We start from the raw sequence: 19,585 nt of genomic DNA on the forward strand, positions 1-19,585 counted from the left end.
AAGAAGCCCAAACTGGATTTTGTCTTCAAATAATTTCGTACATGTGTACGTACGTACAAAAAAATATTTTTTAGGAAATATAATGAAAATTAACCTAGTACAAATATTAGAACGATCAGAAACACGTTTAATATACAGCCACTAGTATTCTAAACAAGAAAATATATTTAATATGTAAGTTTAAATTTAATCGTAGAACTATTTTATTAACTAGTCAATAACATCTTAAAACATTGCAGCAAACTCAGGAATGTCCCTTTAATAATTTTTATGCTGGTGAAAATATATTATTATAAATGTACATTTTAAAAAAAAAAAAAAAAAAAAAGTAAAAATTGAAATGTTGATGCTACTTTAAAATGTAGCAAATCGGCAAAATCTTGAAAATGACATGAAGATGAATCTGGAATGCAGTCAAATAAAACTAAAGATAGAACGCAAGGCATCGTTACTCGATCATTTTTGCGGAGTTAATGTGTTTCCATGTGTTTGAAATAAAATGTATGTTAACCCAGAATGTCATTCAATTTTTACTACGTTTTCTTAGTTTACAGGAATTTCTACAAACTTGCACACATTTTTGTTTTTGCCGCTCGGGGAAATGCGGAAATGAATATTTACTTCCGGTATGCGCGGAAAAAGCGAAGACTATGGATGTGTTTGTGGAAGAAGAAAAAAATCTGAAATGTTGTTTTAATTTCTGACACAAGACGTTCAATTGCTATTCGACTGTTAGTGTTATGCTACAAGGCCAGATTCATGGAAGAAAACTGTCCAGAAGACATTACTTAAATGGGTTCTTCAGTGCCATAAATTATGTGTACCGCCGTGAGCGTAAACAACTCGCCTCGGCCTGTCAGTTGTGCTTCCAAAACATATGATTATTTATTGAAATTTTTATTGGTTGGTGATAGTGATGTCGGGAAAGAAGAACTGCTGTCCGGTATGGACGATGGGGCCTCTGAATCTCCTTATGGATATTCAAGCAGTGGTGTGTATTGTACTTTAATTTCATAGTTTAAAAATCCCTTTCCAGAATGTCTAAATGATAACATACAAAAACAGATAATTTGATTAATTAGCACAGTAGTTACTGTAGTTGTCACCATAGTTGCTGCCAACAGTTAAAATCTAGGGAATAAAAGATGATAGATAATTAATTGGGACAGTAAAAGTTCCATTTGTCACCTATCCCGTTAAAATCCAGGGAATACAAGATTAACAGTCGGATATAATTAATCGGAACTGCATTTGTTTCATTTGTCACACACATGGATTGAATTAGACGACGGCAGCTGCCGTCATGCCCCCTACATTTGCCGTAAAGCCCTCTTAATTTAACCTCTACTAACGACAATGTATTGCCGTGCCCTTCATCCCCTATTGCCATCAGTAAATCAGATTGAAATTGGCCTTGAATAACTATGTTTATGTTGTCCTGAAAAAGTACTTTAATTTCACTGTGAAAATAATTAAATATGTCGAAAGTTATAGTTTCGATTGTGTAAAGTTATGGTTTGGGAAATGCCGACATTTTACAAGTAATGCCGATTAAGCAGATTGCAAAAATTTAGAACAATCAGAAGCTTTTGATTCGAAACCAAAATGTTCCGAATTGGGTGCACGGGTCGACTTTATTACAGACAACAGCTAATGTCGCAGCGGCCCGCTCATGACAGTGTACATGTATATGTATATTTTTTTTCCAGTTATTTCTGTTTTATTATTAATGTTTTTTGGGGTTGATTTTTTTTGCCTCCATGCCCCATAAAGATCTTAATTTGCCGTTGTGCCCCTAGTGTCACTGTGTGTTCTTAAAACTGCTGTGGTGCCCTCCTTATCCCATGCCCCTCTAAGGCAATAATTGCAGTGCCCCTCTGACAACGTAATTCAAACCCTGCACACACCACCCCATTGTAAAGACTGCATTTTATTCCTGAAGTCGTAACATTCAGGTTTAATGTACAACACATTTGTACTACAAATTTGATGTCATACTTGTACATATGTGTTTGTATGTAATTATAATACATTACATACATGTATAATTAAATATTTGTTTTCTTTACATATATATATATCTACACAGTTCACATCAAAACACTTTGTAACAACTCTTTCAGATTTTATGTATAATTATCTATATATTCCATCATCAACTTATTTTTGTGCTTATATCCAACATAATTTGGTTCAAACACGCTATCCTGGGCACACACATCAGCTATCTGGGTCGTCTGTCCAGGATAGTGGATTAGATGGTTAGTGAGAGAGAAGAGGGTGTAGTGGCCTTACACCTACCCACTGAGCCCTTAAGAACTCGATCTGGGTTGGAGCCGGTACCGGGCTGTGAACCCTGTACCTACACGCCTGTAGTCCGATGGCTTAACTACTGCGCCATCGAGGCCAGTCAATAATTATAATTAACACTCAGCATTGTCAATGATAGTGGATTATGGATTTCCTTAATTGATCATCACACTGATAGAACCCAGCCGATCCATTGATTACATTATTGTCGTGTTACATGAAAGTACAGCTTTGTAGAATGTTGTTCTTCAATAAAGTGCTGATTTCAGTTTGGTGAACATTTTGGTAAAGCATGAATTGGAAACATAAATTGTACAGTACATACATGTACATGTATGTTATCAGTGTGGGGGGGGGGGGGGGGGGGTGTTAGTTGGACTTTTAAGTAAACCCCTGTTCAAAAGATGGAGAATCTAGTACTAAAAAATAAAACATTTTGCTCCCCGACCCCAGTAACCCCCCTGTACATGGCCCCTGAAAATTCGCCACCAAAATTTCCCCCCTAATTCTTATTTTCGTAATTTTGAGCTTCTATAATATGATAATATTGGCTTATGATGCGTCCTTATATAGGTTTTCAATGGTGCTGAGTCCAAATATGGGCTTAGAAATAATCTGCGGAAATCTAATATGGCGGCCATAATCGACCATTTTCTTACATGAATGATCAATGTATTATAATAATATGGTTGTCATATGTCGGTTTATAGGCTTTTGAGGGTACTGAATCAGAATATGTGGTGGGAAATACTGTAGGACCATCCAATATGGTGGAAATCCAAAATGGCGATACACTCAATTAATCAGTTTGTGACTATGATCAATAAAATGAATGCAAACTCCTGAATTATGGTATCATTATCATACAATACATTCTGTAGCTGTAATTACTTTGTACCATTTTATCATAATAACCGAATCTTGGGATCTACGCTTCCATTGAGATCAGTGCTTGATTGAAATCCTTGAGTGTAACAGTAGTTTTTGATGTAATGTTACCTAGGTAAATTTCCAAGTTCGTTGCATAGGTCTTTGAAGGTAAGTTTTTATACTCTTTTTTTTTTAAATCTGAAAATGTCACTGTTTGGGGGGTACATAGCGAACCTCAAGATAGAGCCGATTATTTTTCGCAGTTTCATTTGTGGTTAGATCGCTCGTGTAAGTTTCTACTTGTTCACATGATTATTTTTCGCAGTTTCATTCGTGGTTAGATCACTCGTGTAAGTTTCTACTTGTTCACATGATGTGAATGGTCCTTTCAATGCATCTAGGTCTCTATTCCTTCTCCGATCGACAGCCACATTCGCAGTCTCTTTGTTTTCTAGTCCTTGTTTCATTAAGTCCTCTTGTTTTTTGCTCCAGGCTTCCATAATTTCAGGGATTTTTCCTCTGCGCTATACAAGTTTAGTGTATTTAGTATAGGATCCTGACGGCTGGGTTTCTATCAAATCAGCTGACTTACATTTCACTTGAACTGACAATGCACATGCCAGTTGTTTAGCACCTCTTCTCTGAAGTTCATAATTTATGAAGCCAACACTGCGCTCGGCTGTTAGATTGTGTGTGGGTGCTTTCTCCAGCTTTTCACTGTCCATGCGTTCGAGGGCATATTCTGATGCATCATTACGACCTACACTAAATCCAAACATATCTCCTTCCTTGAGCGAGCTTCGGCAGAATCATTGAGAGAACGTTTTTCACTTCTTCTCTCATTCCATTGATGGTTGATTCTAAAGCTTTACAGATGTCGTCATCGTATCGTGTCTGATTGAATCGTTCTTGAGATATAAATTTGAATGCTGGTGAATTCACATTCATGAGGTCAGATGGATCTGCACTGATCATATCATCATATAGTTGTTTGAAGGCAGGTATCAGTTTCACGTATGTCGTGCTACTGGAAGTGGTTAGCGAGAGGAATGGTTCTACTAGATGTAGTCCCACTAGTGCTCCTGCACAGTATAAAACTTTTAAAATGTCAAGATCTATAAAGCATCTGACTATGCAGGCAAGCTGGTTTGTGACGTGTTAGAATTTTTCTAGAAATGATGATACATCATCCATGAATAAACAAATTGCATTAGAATAAGTTTATGCTAGGAAATACTATGGTTCGGATATATCATAGCATTGGCCATATTGGATTTCCGCCATATTGGATGCTTCTACAGTATTTCCGACCACATATTCTGATTCAGCACCCTCGAAAACCTATAAAACGACATATGACAACCATATTATTATATTATATTGATCATTTATACCAGAAAATGGTCGATTTTGGCTGCCATATTGGATTTCTGCCATATTGGATTTTCGAAGATTACTTCTGAGCCCATGTTTGGACTCAGCACCATCGAAAACCTATATACGGATGCATCATAAGCCAATATTATCATATTATAGAAGCTCAAAATTAAGAAAATGGGGGGAAATTTTGGTGGCGAATGTTCAGGGGTCATGTACAGGGGTCGGGGGGCAAAATTTCATTTAAAAAAAAATCATTGTACTAGATTCTCCATATTTTGAGCTGGGGTTTATGTGGAAAGGCACAAAAATCGAAAATAACAACCCCCCCTATTAGTTCAGCTTGAAATCAATATGAATGCAACTACATACATGTATATGATCCAGGTTACTGTTCAGTGCACTGAATATTCAACTCGACGAGTATGTTAATTGTTATATACCAATAGTGCAGTAGTGATCAATACATCTACATGTACATTTACATTGATCAGTACATGTGAAAGTACATGGCATGTTTATTAACAGCTTTTGTTCTAAATTTTACCATGGATCAGGGCCAAATCTAGCCAATGAAAAGGAGTTTTTTTGCCAAAAGTCTGCTCAAGTCACCATGTTATGATGTTACCAACAATTAGAAGTCCAGTCACCATAATTTTTTTAATCTCAGAACAGACATCAAGGTGCCAACTTGTTAAGTGTTGTGGCTCACTTGTTTTACTTTTTTGTTGTACTATACACAATCAGTGAATGTTGTGCCATTTGCAATGACCAGTCAAGCATTGTTTAGTTCACAGCCAGATTTTTTTTCCCCCAGCAATGTCAGAAAAGACTTATTATTACTTTCGTTTTAACATATTAGTGACACATTGATTATCAGTTACTTAATACTATTGCATACAGTATTGAATTAAAAAATTCCATTGTTTTGATTAAATGTAATTATTGGAAGTAGAATTTGATAATAAAATATTACAATTTTAACCAAATTGTTTCCAAATAAACGTGGAACATTACAGAATTTGAATTTAGCAATAAATGTTAACTTAATTGGCATATTTCGTTGGGGCGTCTCGCCCTGCTATTGCATTTTGCTGCCCTCGTTTCACGTTCTATAGCCATCTTTCATTTTTCTGCACCTCTTTATTTTCCCCACACCCGACTATATTTTACAGCACTCATTTTCACTATTTACAAATGCACACTTTTATCCCGAATATTGAGGGGCAAAATAAGGAGTATGTCTTGCCACAAAGTTGACCAACACACAACAGTGTAATGTAACCAAGCTCTCTTCTCTCCCCCCCCCCCCCCCCTTTTTTTTTTTTTGAAGGGTAGGGTGTCGCGCAGTCGCCCTCCATTAATTTTCACCCAGCGAGAACACTGAAATATACAGACCACTTCATTTTATTTTTCTGTTAAGCTGTGCATGTACAGGGTTTCTGCCAGAGGGTAAAACGGGTATGGACAGAATTAATTACTCTTATCATTACTGTATGATTTTCATAATCCTATCCCTAAATGTAACACATTTTATTTCTGGGGGAGGCCCCCCATACCCCTTGTTGACTGTGGTTGCATTCAGTTCCATAGCGCCATACCCAAAAATGTCTTTCTGGCAGAAACGCTGATGTACTAAATATGGTGCATCTATATATCTACATACATTAATTTACAATGTACATATATATATATATATATATATATATATATATATGTAACTAAATATTTATTACTTTTTTATTTTGCAGGTATTGACTACAAAACAACAACCATACTTTTGGATGGCAAGCGAGTTAAACTGCAATTGTGGTAAGTTTGGTTTAAAAATAAAAATTCTGCAGCAACCTGTACATTATTAAATATTGCACACAACTTTGCTTTTAACATAAAAGAAAAGCAACAACAAATAAATTAATGCACCTACATGTACATTTTAGTAATATACATGTAGTCTTGTATTATTATTAATAAATTCCATATATTTGGTTTATGATGATGTCAAGCACAAATGATTGATTACAAAACATTGTTTATATAGAACAAATGGAGTGTTCGAAATATTGTCCCCTTTGTAGATGAGTACATGCATTGCCGTATATTAATATTTTTAATTGTTGTTACAGGGATGCATCAGGACAGGGCCGGTTCTGCACAATACTGAGATCATACTCTAGAGGAGCTCAGGTGAGTTTAAATATAAACTGGCATGTGCACGTTAATATTTAACTATTATTCATACTTTAAATCTCTTTTGAAAAGATAAGCTGATGCCCCACCTCTCCACACACTCCAATTATGCTGCAAATGTCTTCTGGTTGAATTTATCTTGACACTAAATAATCAGTTGCAGAATAAACATTTTAACTATTCGTTATGTTCATATACATATTATGTAATAAACAAAGATGGGTACATATACATATAACAGCTAGGGCTCGAAACTCGCCAAAAAAATATCTGAGCCCATAAAATTTAATTTTCATTGATCCAAACTTTCTTTACAGGTAGGTAGCCTGCACACAAAATATTCATACATGTATTTCAAGTTTTAAGCGAAATATTTAAGTAAGCATATGAAATGTGCTTCAATAAAAGTAATATTGATTTGAAGAACCACTTCTAGATAGCAAATATACCAACATGCATGATATTGAAATGAAAAATTAAAAGAAAACACTGACTTGAGCAAATTATTTACTTATATTGTACAATTTTACAAAATGTCTAAACTTAATAACGCACAATTGCATGGCGTGACTCATCTCCCAGGGGTAGCTCACCTATAATACAAAATAATGTACAACTGACTGGGCTACACAATTGTTCATGTCTTATTGAACCAAGAACAAGATTTTAATGTGGAATAAATATGTCATAAAATTATTAATAGTGTTTCATATATTATAGAATGAAGATCACCCAAATAATATTATTTGGGTGATTAACGCCATTATTTGTTAATATTTAAGTCGCCCAAATTACACTTTGATCGAATTTAGCAACCTGGCCACAAGCCGTTTTGAGTCCTGATATAATCAGTAATCTTGTAACCATTTTGTACTTACATGTACATCTGTTTATAGAGACTGTATAAATGTAATTGTGAAATATAATTTAATAAAATTACATGTACTTAAACATTTACCCTGTAGGACCTGGTGTACTTATGTAATGTTGAATTCTTGTTTTTCTCCCAATACCACCCCCACCCCACGCCAGCACACACTGGTGCGGGATGTAGCCCAGTGGTAAAACACTCACTTGATGTGCGGTCGGTCTAGGATCGATCACCAAAGGTGGGCCCATTGGGCTGTTTCTCATTCCAGCCAGTGCACCACGATCTGCATATCAAAGGCCATGATATGTGCTATCCCCTCTGATGGTGCATATAAAAGATATCTTACTGCACATACTAATGAAAACTGTAGTGGGTTTCTTTAAAACTATATCATGTCAAAATCACCAACGGTCTGACATCTAATAGCCAATGCAGTGCTAAACATTCAAGCGAATCTCAGAATCCAATTGGCGTAAAAATATTTCCAAAAATTTATTAAATCTAATAATCAGTTTGTAACCTGTTACTAGTAGTTGGTCCATATCATACTGTTAATCTATCCTATTGCACAAATTTTACATTTATATAATTTAACCCAATCATACACATAACAAATTCATTAATATATGTGCTCCTCTATTAAACTCCTGGCAAGTGTATCATGTACATGTATCTCACTGCCACTCTTTGTTTTGTTTCTTTTTTGTTGTTTTTTGGGGGATTTTTTTAAAGATTGATACAGGAATTTATTGGATTTGTAATATTTTGTTGCTAATGGGAAAATGTAGCAGATTTCCTCTGATGACTGTGTCAGATTTACCAAATATTGGACATCCAATACCCGATGATTAATTAATCAATGTGCTCTAGTGGTGTCATTAACAAAACAAACTTTAACTTTTAATAATTTTCATTATGGGGAGTCATATTCCCATGGAAATTCAAACTCTTTAACAGTACCAAAACTTGAAATTTGATGTACATGTATGTTGTCAGGTTCTTGCAGTACGGTTCTAATAATTAATTGGGTGGAAAAAAGAAGGAAGAAAAGTTTTATTTAACGAGGCACTCAACGTGGTTTTATTTACGGTTATATGACATTGGACATGTACAAATTCAGGGCTAGCTTTGGCACTCACCAAATTTGCCAATTGCAAATTAAATTTTAAATTAGCGAAATAATTTTATGAAATAATTGATATTTTGTTAGAAAATAACTGGGTTTCTGCAATTTTTAAAATTTAATGGATAATTGTATATATACATGTTTGGTTAAGGACCAAACTGATAATGATATTAATTTTGAGTTCATGTTTCATCTCTGCATCAGAGGTCAACATTACTGTTGCTAAAAGTAAAAATATGACATCACCTCTATAAGTGACTTCTGGCCATTGCTCCACAACTGCTATAGGAAAGGCTATGGTACATACATGTATAAATATGTAGTATCCTGTCTGTGGGATTGCACATTTAAACGGTCTCTTGCTGCTAATCAAAATGAATAGCCCATGGAAGGAAGGAAATGTTTTATTTAACTACGCACTCATCACATTTTATTTACGGTTATATGGCGTCAGACATATGATTAAGGACCACACAGATATTGATAGAGGAAACCCGCTGAACATTGCCACTTTATGGGCTACTCTTTTCAATTAGCAGCAAAGGATCTTTTATATGCACCATCCCATAGACATGGTAGTACATACCACAGCATTTGATATACCAGTCGTGGTGCACTGGCTGGAACGAGAAAAAGCCCAATGGGGCCACCGACGGGGAGAGTAGCCCATGGAATGGCGGCAGCAGGTTTCTCCTGATTATATCTTTGTGGTCTTAACCATGTGTCTGATGCCATATAGCACTAATTCAAATGTGTTGAGTGCATCATTAAATAAAACATTTCTTCCTTCCGATTTTCATGAAAATTCATATACACTTAAGAATACGATCATATCTTGAACAAGTTTGTATTTTTCCCCTGTGCATCAAAGGTCAAGGTTTCTTATTTAAAGTAGAAATATGAGGTCACTGCCCTAATAACTTCATTTCACATGCAGGAAAATGAATAATCATTATATAATGAATGAGTTTGCATTTTACCTCTGCCTCAAGTCACTAAAAATAAACATTATGTCATCACTGGTCTAAATAGATGTACATGTAGTGTTCAACTTCTTTTATCATCGTATTTTCATGAAACTTCACATACATGTATAGGAAAAGGATCATATCTTGAACAAGTCTGCATTTGGCCTCTCTGCATCAAAGGTCACTGTTATTGAAAATAAATATTACATGTATGTCACCTCTTTGCTGCCTTTTAAGTTTCATCCAATTTGGATGAAATGTCACATATATACATGTATGTAGAAATTGGATAATAAAACCTCAAGGGGATTTGCACCATTTCTGATGCATTGTTTTTTTAAATGAATATTACATTCCTGTACATTTCATCTGTATAATCATCACATTGTAAATACAGTCAAACCTGTCTTAAGCGGTCACACAAGGAAGTAAATAAAGGTGGCTGCTTAAGACAGGTGGCCACTGAGTACAGGTTGCCACATATATAGTCTTTAAAACATTTGTTGCTGTTTCATGTTTTACAATCTGTACACTGCTAATCAACGGATGTGTGCTTCACAGTTGACTATAAATCAACTTTTGACATGTCGTCTCCTTTAGAAATAATGCAAATAGAATGTATTAAATTAACCGTTCTGAAAACGTTTTTTTTCTTTTTCCATTTAATTATTTAATTCCTACTTCATGCAGTGTATTGTCATAGTACATGTACATGTAGGTGAATCTACAAATGTCAAGCATAGTATGTCCAGAGGCAATTAGATGCATGCCAGAGTCATACTTTGTTAACTGATACACAGTCGAGATGTCCGGACTGAATGGGTACTAGTACATGTATTCCTGAAGGAGTGAAGATCAGTTATTTGCTGCACCTTATCGCTGTTGGGAATGGGAAATTGTTTAACGTGCACATTCAGAGCAAGCTGTTGTAGCGCACGCCTGTCCTGGGCAGAAGTACCGGCCTCATTGCTGTTGTTAAAATATCCCTTTTATATAATAGTAAAACTTTACTGTGGCCGCTTAATACAAGTATTTTAGCGATTTGTGATCCGATTTAGGTTAGACAGGTGAACGCTTATTACAGGTGCATTTACATTATAAATCGTTTGGGAGGAAAAAAAGTGGCCACTTAAGGCATTTGACCACTGAGTACAGGTGGCCGCTAGGACAGGTTTGGCTGTACATTTAAGCAAACATTCCTTTCCTTTCCTTTTCCATACAACTACAGACAACTGCTAACAAATAACATGTACATTGTTTGACTATAGCAATTTCCTTGTGATCTCTGAGCTTGATCTGCAATAACAGGAAATGTATAAATGTGTACTACACCAACATCTGTAAACAATTAATTTACTTGTTCACGTAGAGTCTTACCCTAGATACAGTGTGTATATTTTTGTATATATATAACCAACTTGTTAACCCATTGTAATGATCACTTAATGCAGAGAGACAACATTTCACAGCAAGACTGGTAGCAGGGATGCTGGCACTGCATCCGTGTATTACCTGAGCTAGCTTATCACAAGTTGGCATGGTTTGTGAAAATAACTAACACTTGTTGATCACAATGCAGGAGATCAGTGGCGTGTGATGGAGATTCCACACATTCCTCGCCCTGCTATCTCAGACACTGCTCGCAGCTGTCTTTGGTGGCCCATATTACCACTGGCAATATAACAGTGCCATAACCATTTGCACTGCCGATGGCCTTGTCAGTAGTGATGTGCATGAGCTGCAAATGTTTGTGATGATTGTTCAAGTCATAAAAGAACAATTTTGATGTGTACATGTACAGTCAGTCGGAGATATCAGTACTTACTATCGGTGATATCTAATTTGACCATTGTTAATTGCTGATTATAATTATCTATTGTTTTACTACTTCATAATCATGATAATGTACATGTTTAATATAATTGTTATTGTACTAGTTGGTAAATGTATGTGCATGTACATCTGTTATGCGTTCATTTAAAAAAAATTGTTTAATTAAATATTTTTTTTACAAAAATGTATACAGTGAAACCCTTGAAAACTGGACCCCTCTGTAAACCAAAATTGCCTCAAAACCAAACATTTTTCAGTCCTTTTTTAAATATTAGTACAGAACATAACCTCTCTAAACTGGATACCCCTTAAAACCACTCTTTACTTGATTTAATCAGTGTCCTGTTTAGAGGGGTTTCACTATTTTTTTTTTTTTTTTAAATCACTGTTTTAGGAGAGTTATCAACACATTTCTCAGAGGGGTAAATTTTAGGTATAAAAAATGGGTAAATCACATGTCTTTGAAAAGCATCTGATTTTCAAGGAATTCTGATTTAGTGTGAGTATCCAGTTTTGTGTTAGTAATTAATTATCTAAGTGTTTTATTTTAAGTGTTGTTCTAGTAACTATCAAACTACAGATGTATGTTATCAGTACACATACAAAAGACAGTAAGTGATAATTATTATTTAAGAAGGTACAAAATAAGTTAATTAAGAATCAAAATCATATAACCTGGAAAATATCTTCCTGAAAAACTAACCTTGAGAAATAAAATAAAATAAAATAAAAAAGTTATTATTTTTTTTTAATTGTCAGTTCCCCACTTACTGCTTTTTGATATAAAAAAGATACAATGTGGCACCATAAATATGTGTCTTTGCTAACTCAGAAAGGTCAGATAAAGGACATCAACAATATACCGGAACATGTACATATGTGGAAGTAAATGTGTTAAAGGAATGTACACACATTGTGACACAGTACATGTATATACAGTGCCGGATCCAGAAAATTCATTTAGGGGGGAGGGGCCCCAATGACATGAGGCGAAATGCCAAGGGAACTTTGGGGGAGGTTTGGAGGGGGATCATAATTTGTTTTTTAATAAAATATATAACTGGGGGGTCCAGGCCCTTGCCCCCCCCCCCCCCCCCCCCCCCCCCGATCAGCCTCTGATATACATGTATTCATTATTATATGTACCAATATTTATTATTTGTTTTTCAGGGCATTCTTCTGGTGTATGATATCACAAACAGGTGGTCATTCGATGGAATAAATAGATGGATTAAAGAAATTGATGAGGTACCGTTGAATACAGAGTTCATGAGTGTTTGGTCTTTTGTGTCGTTAAATATTCATTCACTCATACATTGACTCATTCTCTCACTCGCTCACTCAATCAGTCAGTCACTTGCATTTTTGTACTTTAGTGTGATCCCAAAGCAAAGGTCATGATAATTTGGGACTTGTTTTTAAAAACATTACTGATTGTTTTTAACTCCATGTACAAACAACAAGTGATTAATTTTTATACGCCTGTCTTTGGTATGGTATTGTCCGACCGTCCGTATACTTTTCGTTTCCAGGGCATATATTTCTTATCAACTCATGTACCAGTAGGATCATCAAACATTGAATGCATGTACAACTTGGGATGGCGGTGTGTCGCCGGAGCTTCAAGACTTTTTATAAAATCCACTAGACATCAAATCAGTGATTTAAAAAATTTACCAGCCATGATTAAACCTTTATTAGCCCTACTTTACTTTAAGTTAATACAATGTTACTAATAGTAATAATTGGATATATCACATAAAGAGGGAAATGGAGCTTAAAATCAATAAGATGTGGGGGTGGGGCAGGATGTTAATTTTTGCAAAATAGACTTAAATGCAGCATTTGACAACTCTTTCACTAGCCATCAGGCATGGCATTAGTAGTTATTTACTAGCCCAACATTGAATATCACTAGTTATGAGAGTGGGGCTACCATATACAAACTGTACTAGAAGCCCTGATTGCTTACCATAACTAGGCACTGCGACCTGCATGCATATTTCCATTTGTATGCTTGTGATAAACCATTCTGTATGTATGACATGTATACCTTATAATACATTAATATTCTTTTGTTTTTCCAGCATGCACCTGGAGTGCCAAAGATCCTGGTTGGAAACCGGCTGCATCTTGCTTTCAAACGTCAGATCAGTGAATCTGCCGCAGAGGCATACGCTCTAAAGAATGACATGGCTTTCTTCGAAGTTAGTCCGCTCTGTGATTTTAATGTGACTGAATCATTTGCAGAGTTGTCCAGGCTGGCACTGAAAAGGAATGGAATAAGTCGTGCTTGGGGTCACAATAAAGGTTTGTATAATTTCTACACATTCAAGAAGGCTAGGCAGGCTAGCAGACATGTTTAAAATGTCATTGTTCTTGTGTGTAAGCAGACTTTGTAACTTCAGGGGAGTTATCACTCTTGACTCCCCATCACTTGACTGAGATTACCTGTAGGTCAAGGACTAATTTTTAGCTCCTCATAACCTGTGAATTGAAAACAAAATACAACAAAAAGATTAAAGGGACATTCCTGAGTTTGCTGCATTGTAAGATGTTTCTGACTAATAAAATATTTCTACAATTAAACATATTTTAGGAAATAAAATGAAATTTAACCTACAGTGTAGTCAAAATATCAGAACGATCAGAAACATGTCTAATATACAGCCACTAATATTTTATGCAGAAAATTATATTTGATATGTAATTACAATCGTTAAAAAGTCTTTGAGTCGATAACATCTTAAAAATTGCAGCAAACTCAGGAATGTCCCTTTAAATATCAATGCTCAATATAGTAACATCTTAAATGACTCCCCATAATCTATGTTAAGGGAGTATTTGATCACTTTTGTTTTTACAGCAAATTCTTGTGTAAATGCACAGGCATGTACTTTAATTCAGAAGAGTTGAAGTTGCTATTTCATCTTGTTGCGATATATTGCATAATATGAGATGACAATACATGTATTTGTTTTTAGACTTATCAAGACAAATAGTTTCCAGATACTGTGCTAATAGCCTTATCTAAATAAATGTTTAATGAAACACCAGCATTAAAAAATGCATACCAGGGTATTTCTATTGGATGTCAGACTACATGTAAGTTAAATGCAAAAATGAAGTGATGATCAACATCAGTATAAAAATTCTAAACTTAATTTAAAACACATTGTTACGTAAAAAGAGCTGTGCCAAAATGTAAATGTCACAGGTAAATAAATTGAAAATTTTGAATAAAATTCAGTATCTCTTAAAAATTTCAGCACAAGTTCTATACCTCATAATGGTGATAGATTCAATTATTCTCCAGAATTCTTGTTGTAGTTTCCAAAACTGATATCCTTTTAACTTTAAAGACAAAGTAAATAAATAACACGGTGTCGTAATAATGGTTAAATGATTTAACTTTATTTAATTTATTATTTTCTTTCAGTGTTAAGTCTTCAAGAACTTGCCTGCAGGATGGTGGTATCGAGTACGACGATATACGGGATCGAGCAGCTCCCACTGCCATGTGCGTTGAAATCCCACCTCAAGTCGTATGCCCTCACCAACAAGACGAGAGCCAGAATGCTCAGTTTCGTACATCGGGACAAACACAAAAAAGTCAAGTATTTGAATCCGTGCGATTCACCACCTATGAACTGTCGAAAGAGCTGCATCATTAGCTAGCAGTGCGATTAATGTCTGCCTTTATGTTGGGAGAAAAAATATATTGAATAAACATTGATAGACAGAAACATTTATACTACATGTAATAGTGATTTTTTCAGAAATAGGGGAAAGCATCTATTCAGCCAGGGTTCGACAAATCCACTAGTCCTCAGTCCCGGCTAGTGAATTTTTAGTCTGGCCTAGTGGAAATATTCTTCTGTATTATTATAATATATATATATGGCTCTACCCAAAGCTTCTGTGAGGGCTAGTGACTTTCTCAAACATTTGTCGAAAATCACTGATTCAGCTATTCTGAAACATAAAAGTTTTTGTTTTTGCTCTTCCTCAACAATGGTGATAAAGGTCATCATCATTTACTATTATTTTTCTACTTCAGAATTGTTATACAGGGTGAAAAAACTTTTAGCAGGCTACAGGGTAGACGACAGAATGTACTATATGAACTGGTGTCATTGTTCATTTTATTATTTACTCATTTAAAAATATATTTAAACTTGTGCAGTTTGTAATACATGTTTACCTGTACAGACATTGAATTTAGGTGTTAGGGGGGAGGAGGTTCTAGGATTCTCCTGATCTTACGTTTCCGACCTAAATTATGGGATTTGTTGAAGCATGGAATCGTGCTAAATATGCAGGCTGATGTAGGTACATGATTGTCATCGACAGCTATGGTATGTTAGGAAAGGAAATCCAAACAAACATTTTTGTAATACAGGTTAAAAAAAAAAAAAATTGGGGGGAGGTGGGGTGGACTCACAAATGTATTCAGTAAAATATACTGCCACATTTACCAAATCTGGCCATGTATTTTGTATCTCAGCTCTAAAATATCATAAAACCGTTGTGGGCTATGACGTCGCTACGACACGTCTTAGCCCCTGACTGTCTAAACTGTATTGTAGCACTAAGATAGCTTTGAAAATATTGGCTCTGTTGGGGCTGGGGGAGAGGGGTGTTTAAATATATGTAGTTAAAGACATGTAAGACAAAAACAGGCTTTGTATATTCGGCCCATGTTTTTCTGATTTAGGAGGGGTCACCATTGTGGGGTTATTACTGATTGCAGATCTTTCCAAAATATTTACACCCAGCCTTTTATAAGTAATTACTCATTGAAATGTTTAAATAGTTACTATTAAGTCATTATAATGGGAAGGAGAGATGTGTTTGAGGTAGGGATGCTTTACGGTTGTTACTGTAATAATGATTTAGATGGGGGTGGGGACGGTAAGTGGTTTGAAAGAAGATTGGAGTACTGAGGAAGAATACAATATAAAAGAAATATTGAAGAAAAAGAGTAAGTGATTTTATAGTGTTTACCCTCCTATTTTGTTACTAGTACAAATATATAGTGATATAATTATAGTCTTTTATCTTACATGACCAAAAGTGTCATTTGTGCATTGAGCATATATTACTAAATTGAAAACATATTGAAGAATATATATGCGGTATGTGTGTACATGTATGTATGAATCATTCAGTACGTGTATATGAATTGATGTGATTTATTAACTGTAATGTGGTCGAGTTGATTCAGATTAATTTAGATATTTTTATTATTGTTCAGAAGTATAACACAAATATTTATTGTGTTTAATTCAGTATAAATTTTTTGTCCATGGCAATACAGGTTTTTGGGGCAACATACAATGTACTTGCAGAGCAAAACATTTACATGTTGCTGATGTGGTTATTAAATGTGTTGTTGTGTCATGTTTCTATGATTTAATTAAGTTATTCTAAATAATTGTAGTTGTTAAGTGATATTACCTTTACAGTTTTATTTAAAGTTTAGGGCACAATTTCACAACAAACTATAAGCCTAGTTTTGCACGTAAACATAAATCTACGACTAAACCACAATTTTTATTACTAATATTATAGTCCAAGAAATAAAGTTAAAAGTACACATATTTCATTTTCTTTTGTCCTTAAAATGCTCCATCTTCTGTAATGATGTAATTTTCTGAGTGAAATAGATGCCAAACACGTGTAAATGTATGGCAGGTTTCAGATGTAAACTTAAGATGTTTTGTGAATGTGAAATAGGCCCTAGGACGTGACGATTGTATGACTGATTTTTTGTTAATAATTTGTAGGTGGGGTATCATTGAGTAGATTCAAAAACATTTTGGGGGAGGATGTTGAGTGCCTGATAATCTGAGGTGGAATGGAATCTTATAGAATGTATCTCTCTCTGTGGATCCCATGGCTTCTTGCCTGTCTCAACTAGTAGTATATTGGACAAGTTTTCAAAAAATTCACGTACACAGAATGATGTATTTGGCATTTTGAGGTAGAGGTCTGTAACACTAACAAGCAGATTCTATAATGTCATGTAGATAACTTGGATGTGCTAATTATGAATCTGCTTGCTACTAAATTTCTTTTTGCGGTTTTAAGCAGAGTTAATAATGACAATTTTGTACTTTAATAATTTGGGTGAAGAAAGATAACTCTTCATAGCTGAATGTAAAGTAGTTTGTCTCCCTTGTTAAGCATGATTATTTAGGTTGCCTGGGACAGTACATTAAAGTACTTTGTTAAAAAAGTTAACATCTTGCAAACAATAATAGATAATAAATGTTGACACAAATACATGTACATACTAATCAAAGAGTTTCATATGCTTTTAGTCTATTTATATTTGTTAAAATGTTGTATCCACCTCAGACCCAAGCCTTGAACTAGCTGGTTATTGTGCAATATAGATTAATAGTACATGTAATTGCACAGCTCTTCTTTAAATTGTATTTGTTCATATTTACTTCTGGAGTGTGAGAACTAAGGACACAGTGGGTTGTTTCCCTTGTCAGTCAAATGTCAGTTTAGTAAGTAATAACCGGCCTCGGTGGCGTCATGGTTAAGCCATCGGACATAAGCCTGGTAGGTACAGGGTTCGCAGCCCAGTACCGGCAACCACCCAGAGCAAGTTTTAACGACTCAGTGGGTAGATGTAAGGCCACTACACCCTCTTCTTTCTCACTAACCAACTAAAAACTAACCCACTGTCCTGGGCAGACAGCCCAGATAGCTGAAGTGTGTGCCCAGGATGGCATGCTTGAACCTTAATTGGATATAAGCATGAAAATAAGTTGAAGAAGAAGTAAGTGATATGTGACAAGTTTGTTTCTTAACTTGCTTCATACAATAATTTAGCATTCAAATCTTATAATGTGGACCATTTCAGATGTTTAAAATCATGTCAGAAGTCATAAACAAGACTGAAAATAGTTTTATACAGTGTATTATGTTTATTACATTTCCAACTCACAATTCCCATACATGTAGTTGAAATTGGAAAATTTAAAAAAGAAAAAAGACCTTTAATTTTTTTCTTTTTCTTCAGGCATGAATGTAGGTGATGGCCCAAGGGCCCTCTATTTTTAGTCAAATAAATTATTTTGTCTTTGTCTAAGCTAGCCATAAGGAATATTATTTATGAATGCCATCAAACTCTGTTACATTAATGTTACAGACCCCCCCCCCCCCCCCCCCCTTTATTAATTATAAAATCCTAAATCTGTACCTTATCATTGACAGTAACGGTAAATAAAAAGTAAACTTAAAGCACCTGACTCTAATTACAGGGGTACATAAATTTTCTGTTATGTATAAAATTAATTTTAAGCCAGTACAAACACCAAGCTGACCAGAAACATTGAATTTGCCGAAATTGGCAATTTAATTAAAACATATTAAGTAATGTGTAAGATGACAGTAAGAATGTTATAGCTGTAAATATGTTACACTGCCTGAAAATAAGGTCATTTGCTTTAAAAATTACATATTCTAATGCAATGGTATATTTAATGTTATATTATTAACAGTGTCACATTATTATAGAATATTAAATGAGCTTCCGTTTGTTATCATGTTTATGTCCCGAGTGAAATGTGAGAATGAAAATTATTTCATGAGGAACATAAACGTGATACGAAACAGTAGCGAGTTTAATATTGTATTTGTTACCCAAAATCGATCTTAATTTATATCACTCAACTCGTTCCTGTAAGGTTGTAGTGTGCCAGTCGATGATGTCATCCTGTGACATCGGAGTGTTACGTCCCACTTGGCATTCTAGTGCGATGTATCACTTTGATATGTACCAAGATATTTTTAACCATAGGGGTAATAATCAAGGTTTGGTAGACTCAAATATCATTCATACCATTTGCAGTGGGTGTGGAGTTAATATGTTACACTGCCTGAAAATAGGGCTATTGGCTTTAAAAATTACATATTCTAATGCAATGGTATATTTAATGTTACGTCATTAACTGTCACATAATAAAGGTTTGCTAGGCTCAAATATCAGTCATACTATTTGGGGTGGGTGTGGAGTTCTTT

At 34.9% G+C, this 19,585-nt stretch overlaps 1 protein-coding gene across 1 annotated transcript; it reads left to right on the top strand.

Moving 5' to 3' along the window:
* Nucleotides 1-371: 371 nt before the first annotated feature.
* Nucleotides 372-15,286, top strand: LOC121379349 (ras-related protein Rab-40B-like). The gene is made up of 6 exons (XM_041507922.1): nt 372-991; nt 6,309-6,369; nt 6,684-6,744; nt 12,716-12,793; nt 13,633-13,855; nt 14,985-15,286. The coding sequence occupies exons 1-6, from the start codon at nt 817-819 to the stop codon at nt 15,221-15,223; spliced, it is 837 nt and encodes a 278-aa protein (XP_041363856.1). The 5' UTR covers nt 372-816; the 3' UTR covers nt 15,224-15,286.
* Nucleotides 15,287-19,585: the final 4,299 nt, after the last annotated feature.

Source organism: Gigantopelta aegis, chromosome 8 (assembly GCF_016097555.1).
Source record: "Gigantopelta aegis isolate Gae_Host chromosome 8, Gae_host_genome, whole genome shotgun sequence".
Lineage (NCBI taxonomy): Eukaryota > Metazoa > Mollusca > Gastropoda > Neomphalida > Peltospiridae > Gigantopelta > Gigantopelta aegis.

Bases quoted from the DNA above. Each gene is read 5' to 3' on its own strand.
- LOC121379349 (XM_041507922.1), top strand. From the start codon at position 817: ATGTGTACCGCCGTGAGCGTAAACAACTCGCCTCGGCCTGTCAGTTGT. The intron at 6,745-12,715 runs GTGAGTTTAAAT...TTTGTTTTTCAG, and splicing joins CATACTCTAGAGGAGCTCAG to GGCATTCTTCTGGTGTATGA. The intron at 13,856-14,984 runs GTTTGTATAATT...ATTTTCTTTCAG, and splicing joins TGCTTGGGGTCACAATAAAG to TGTTAAGTCTTCAAGAACTT.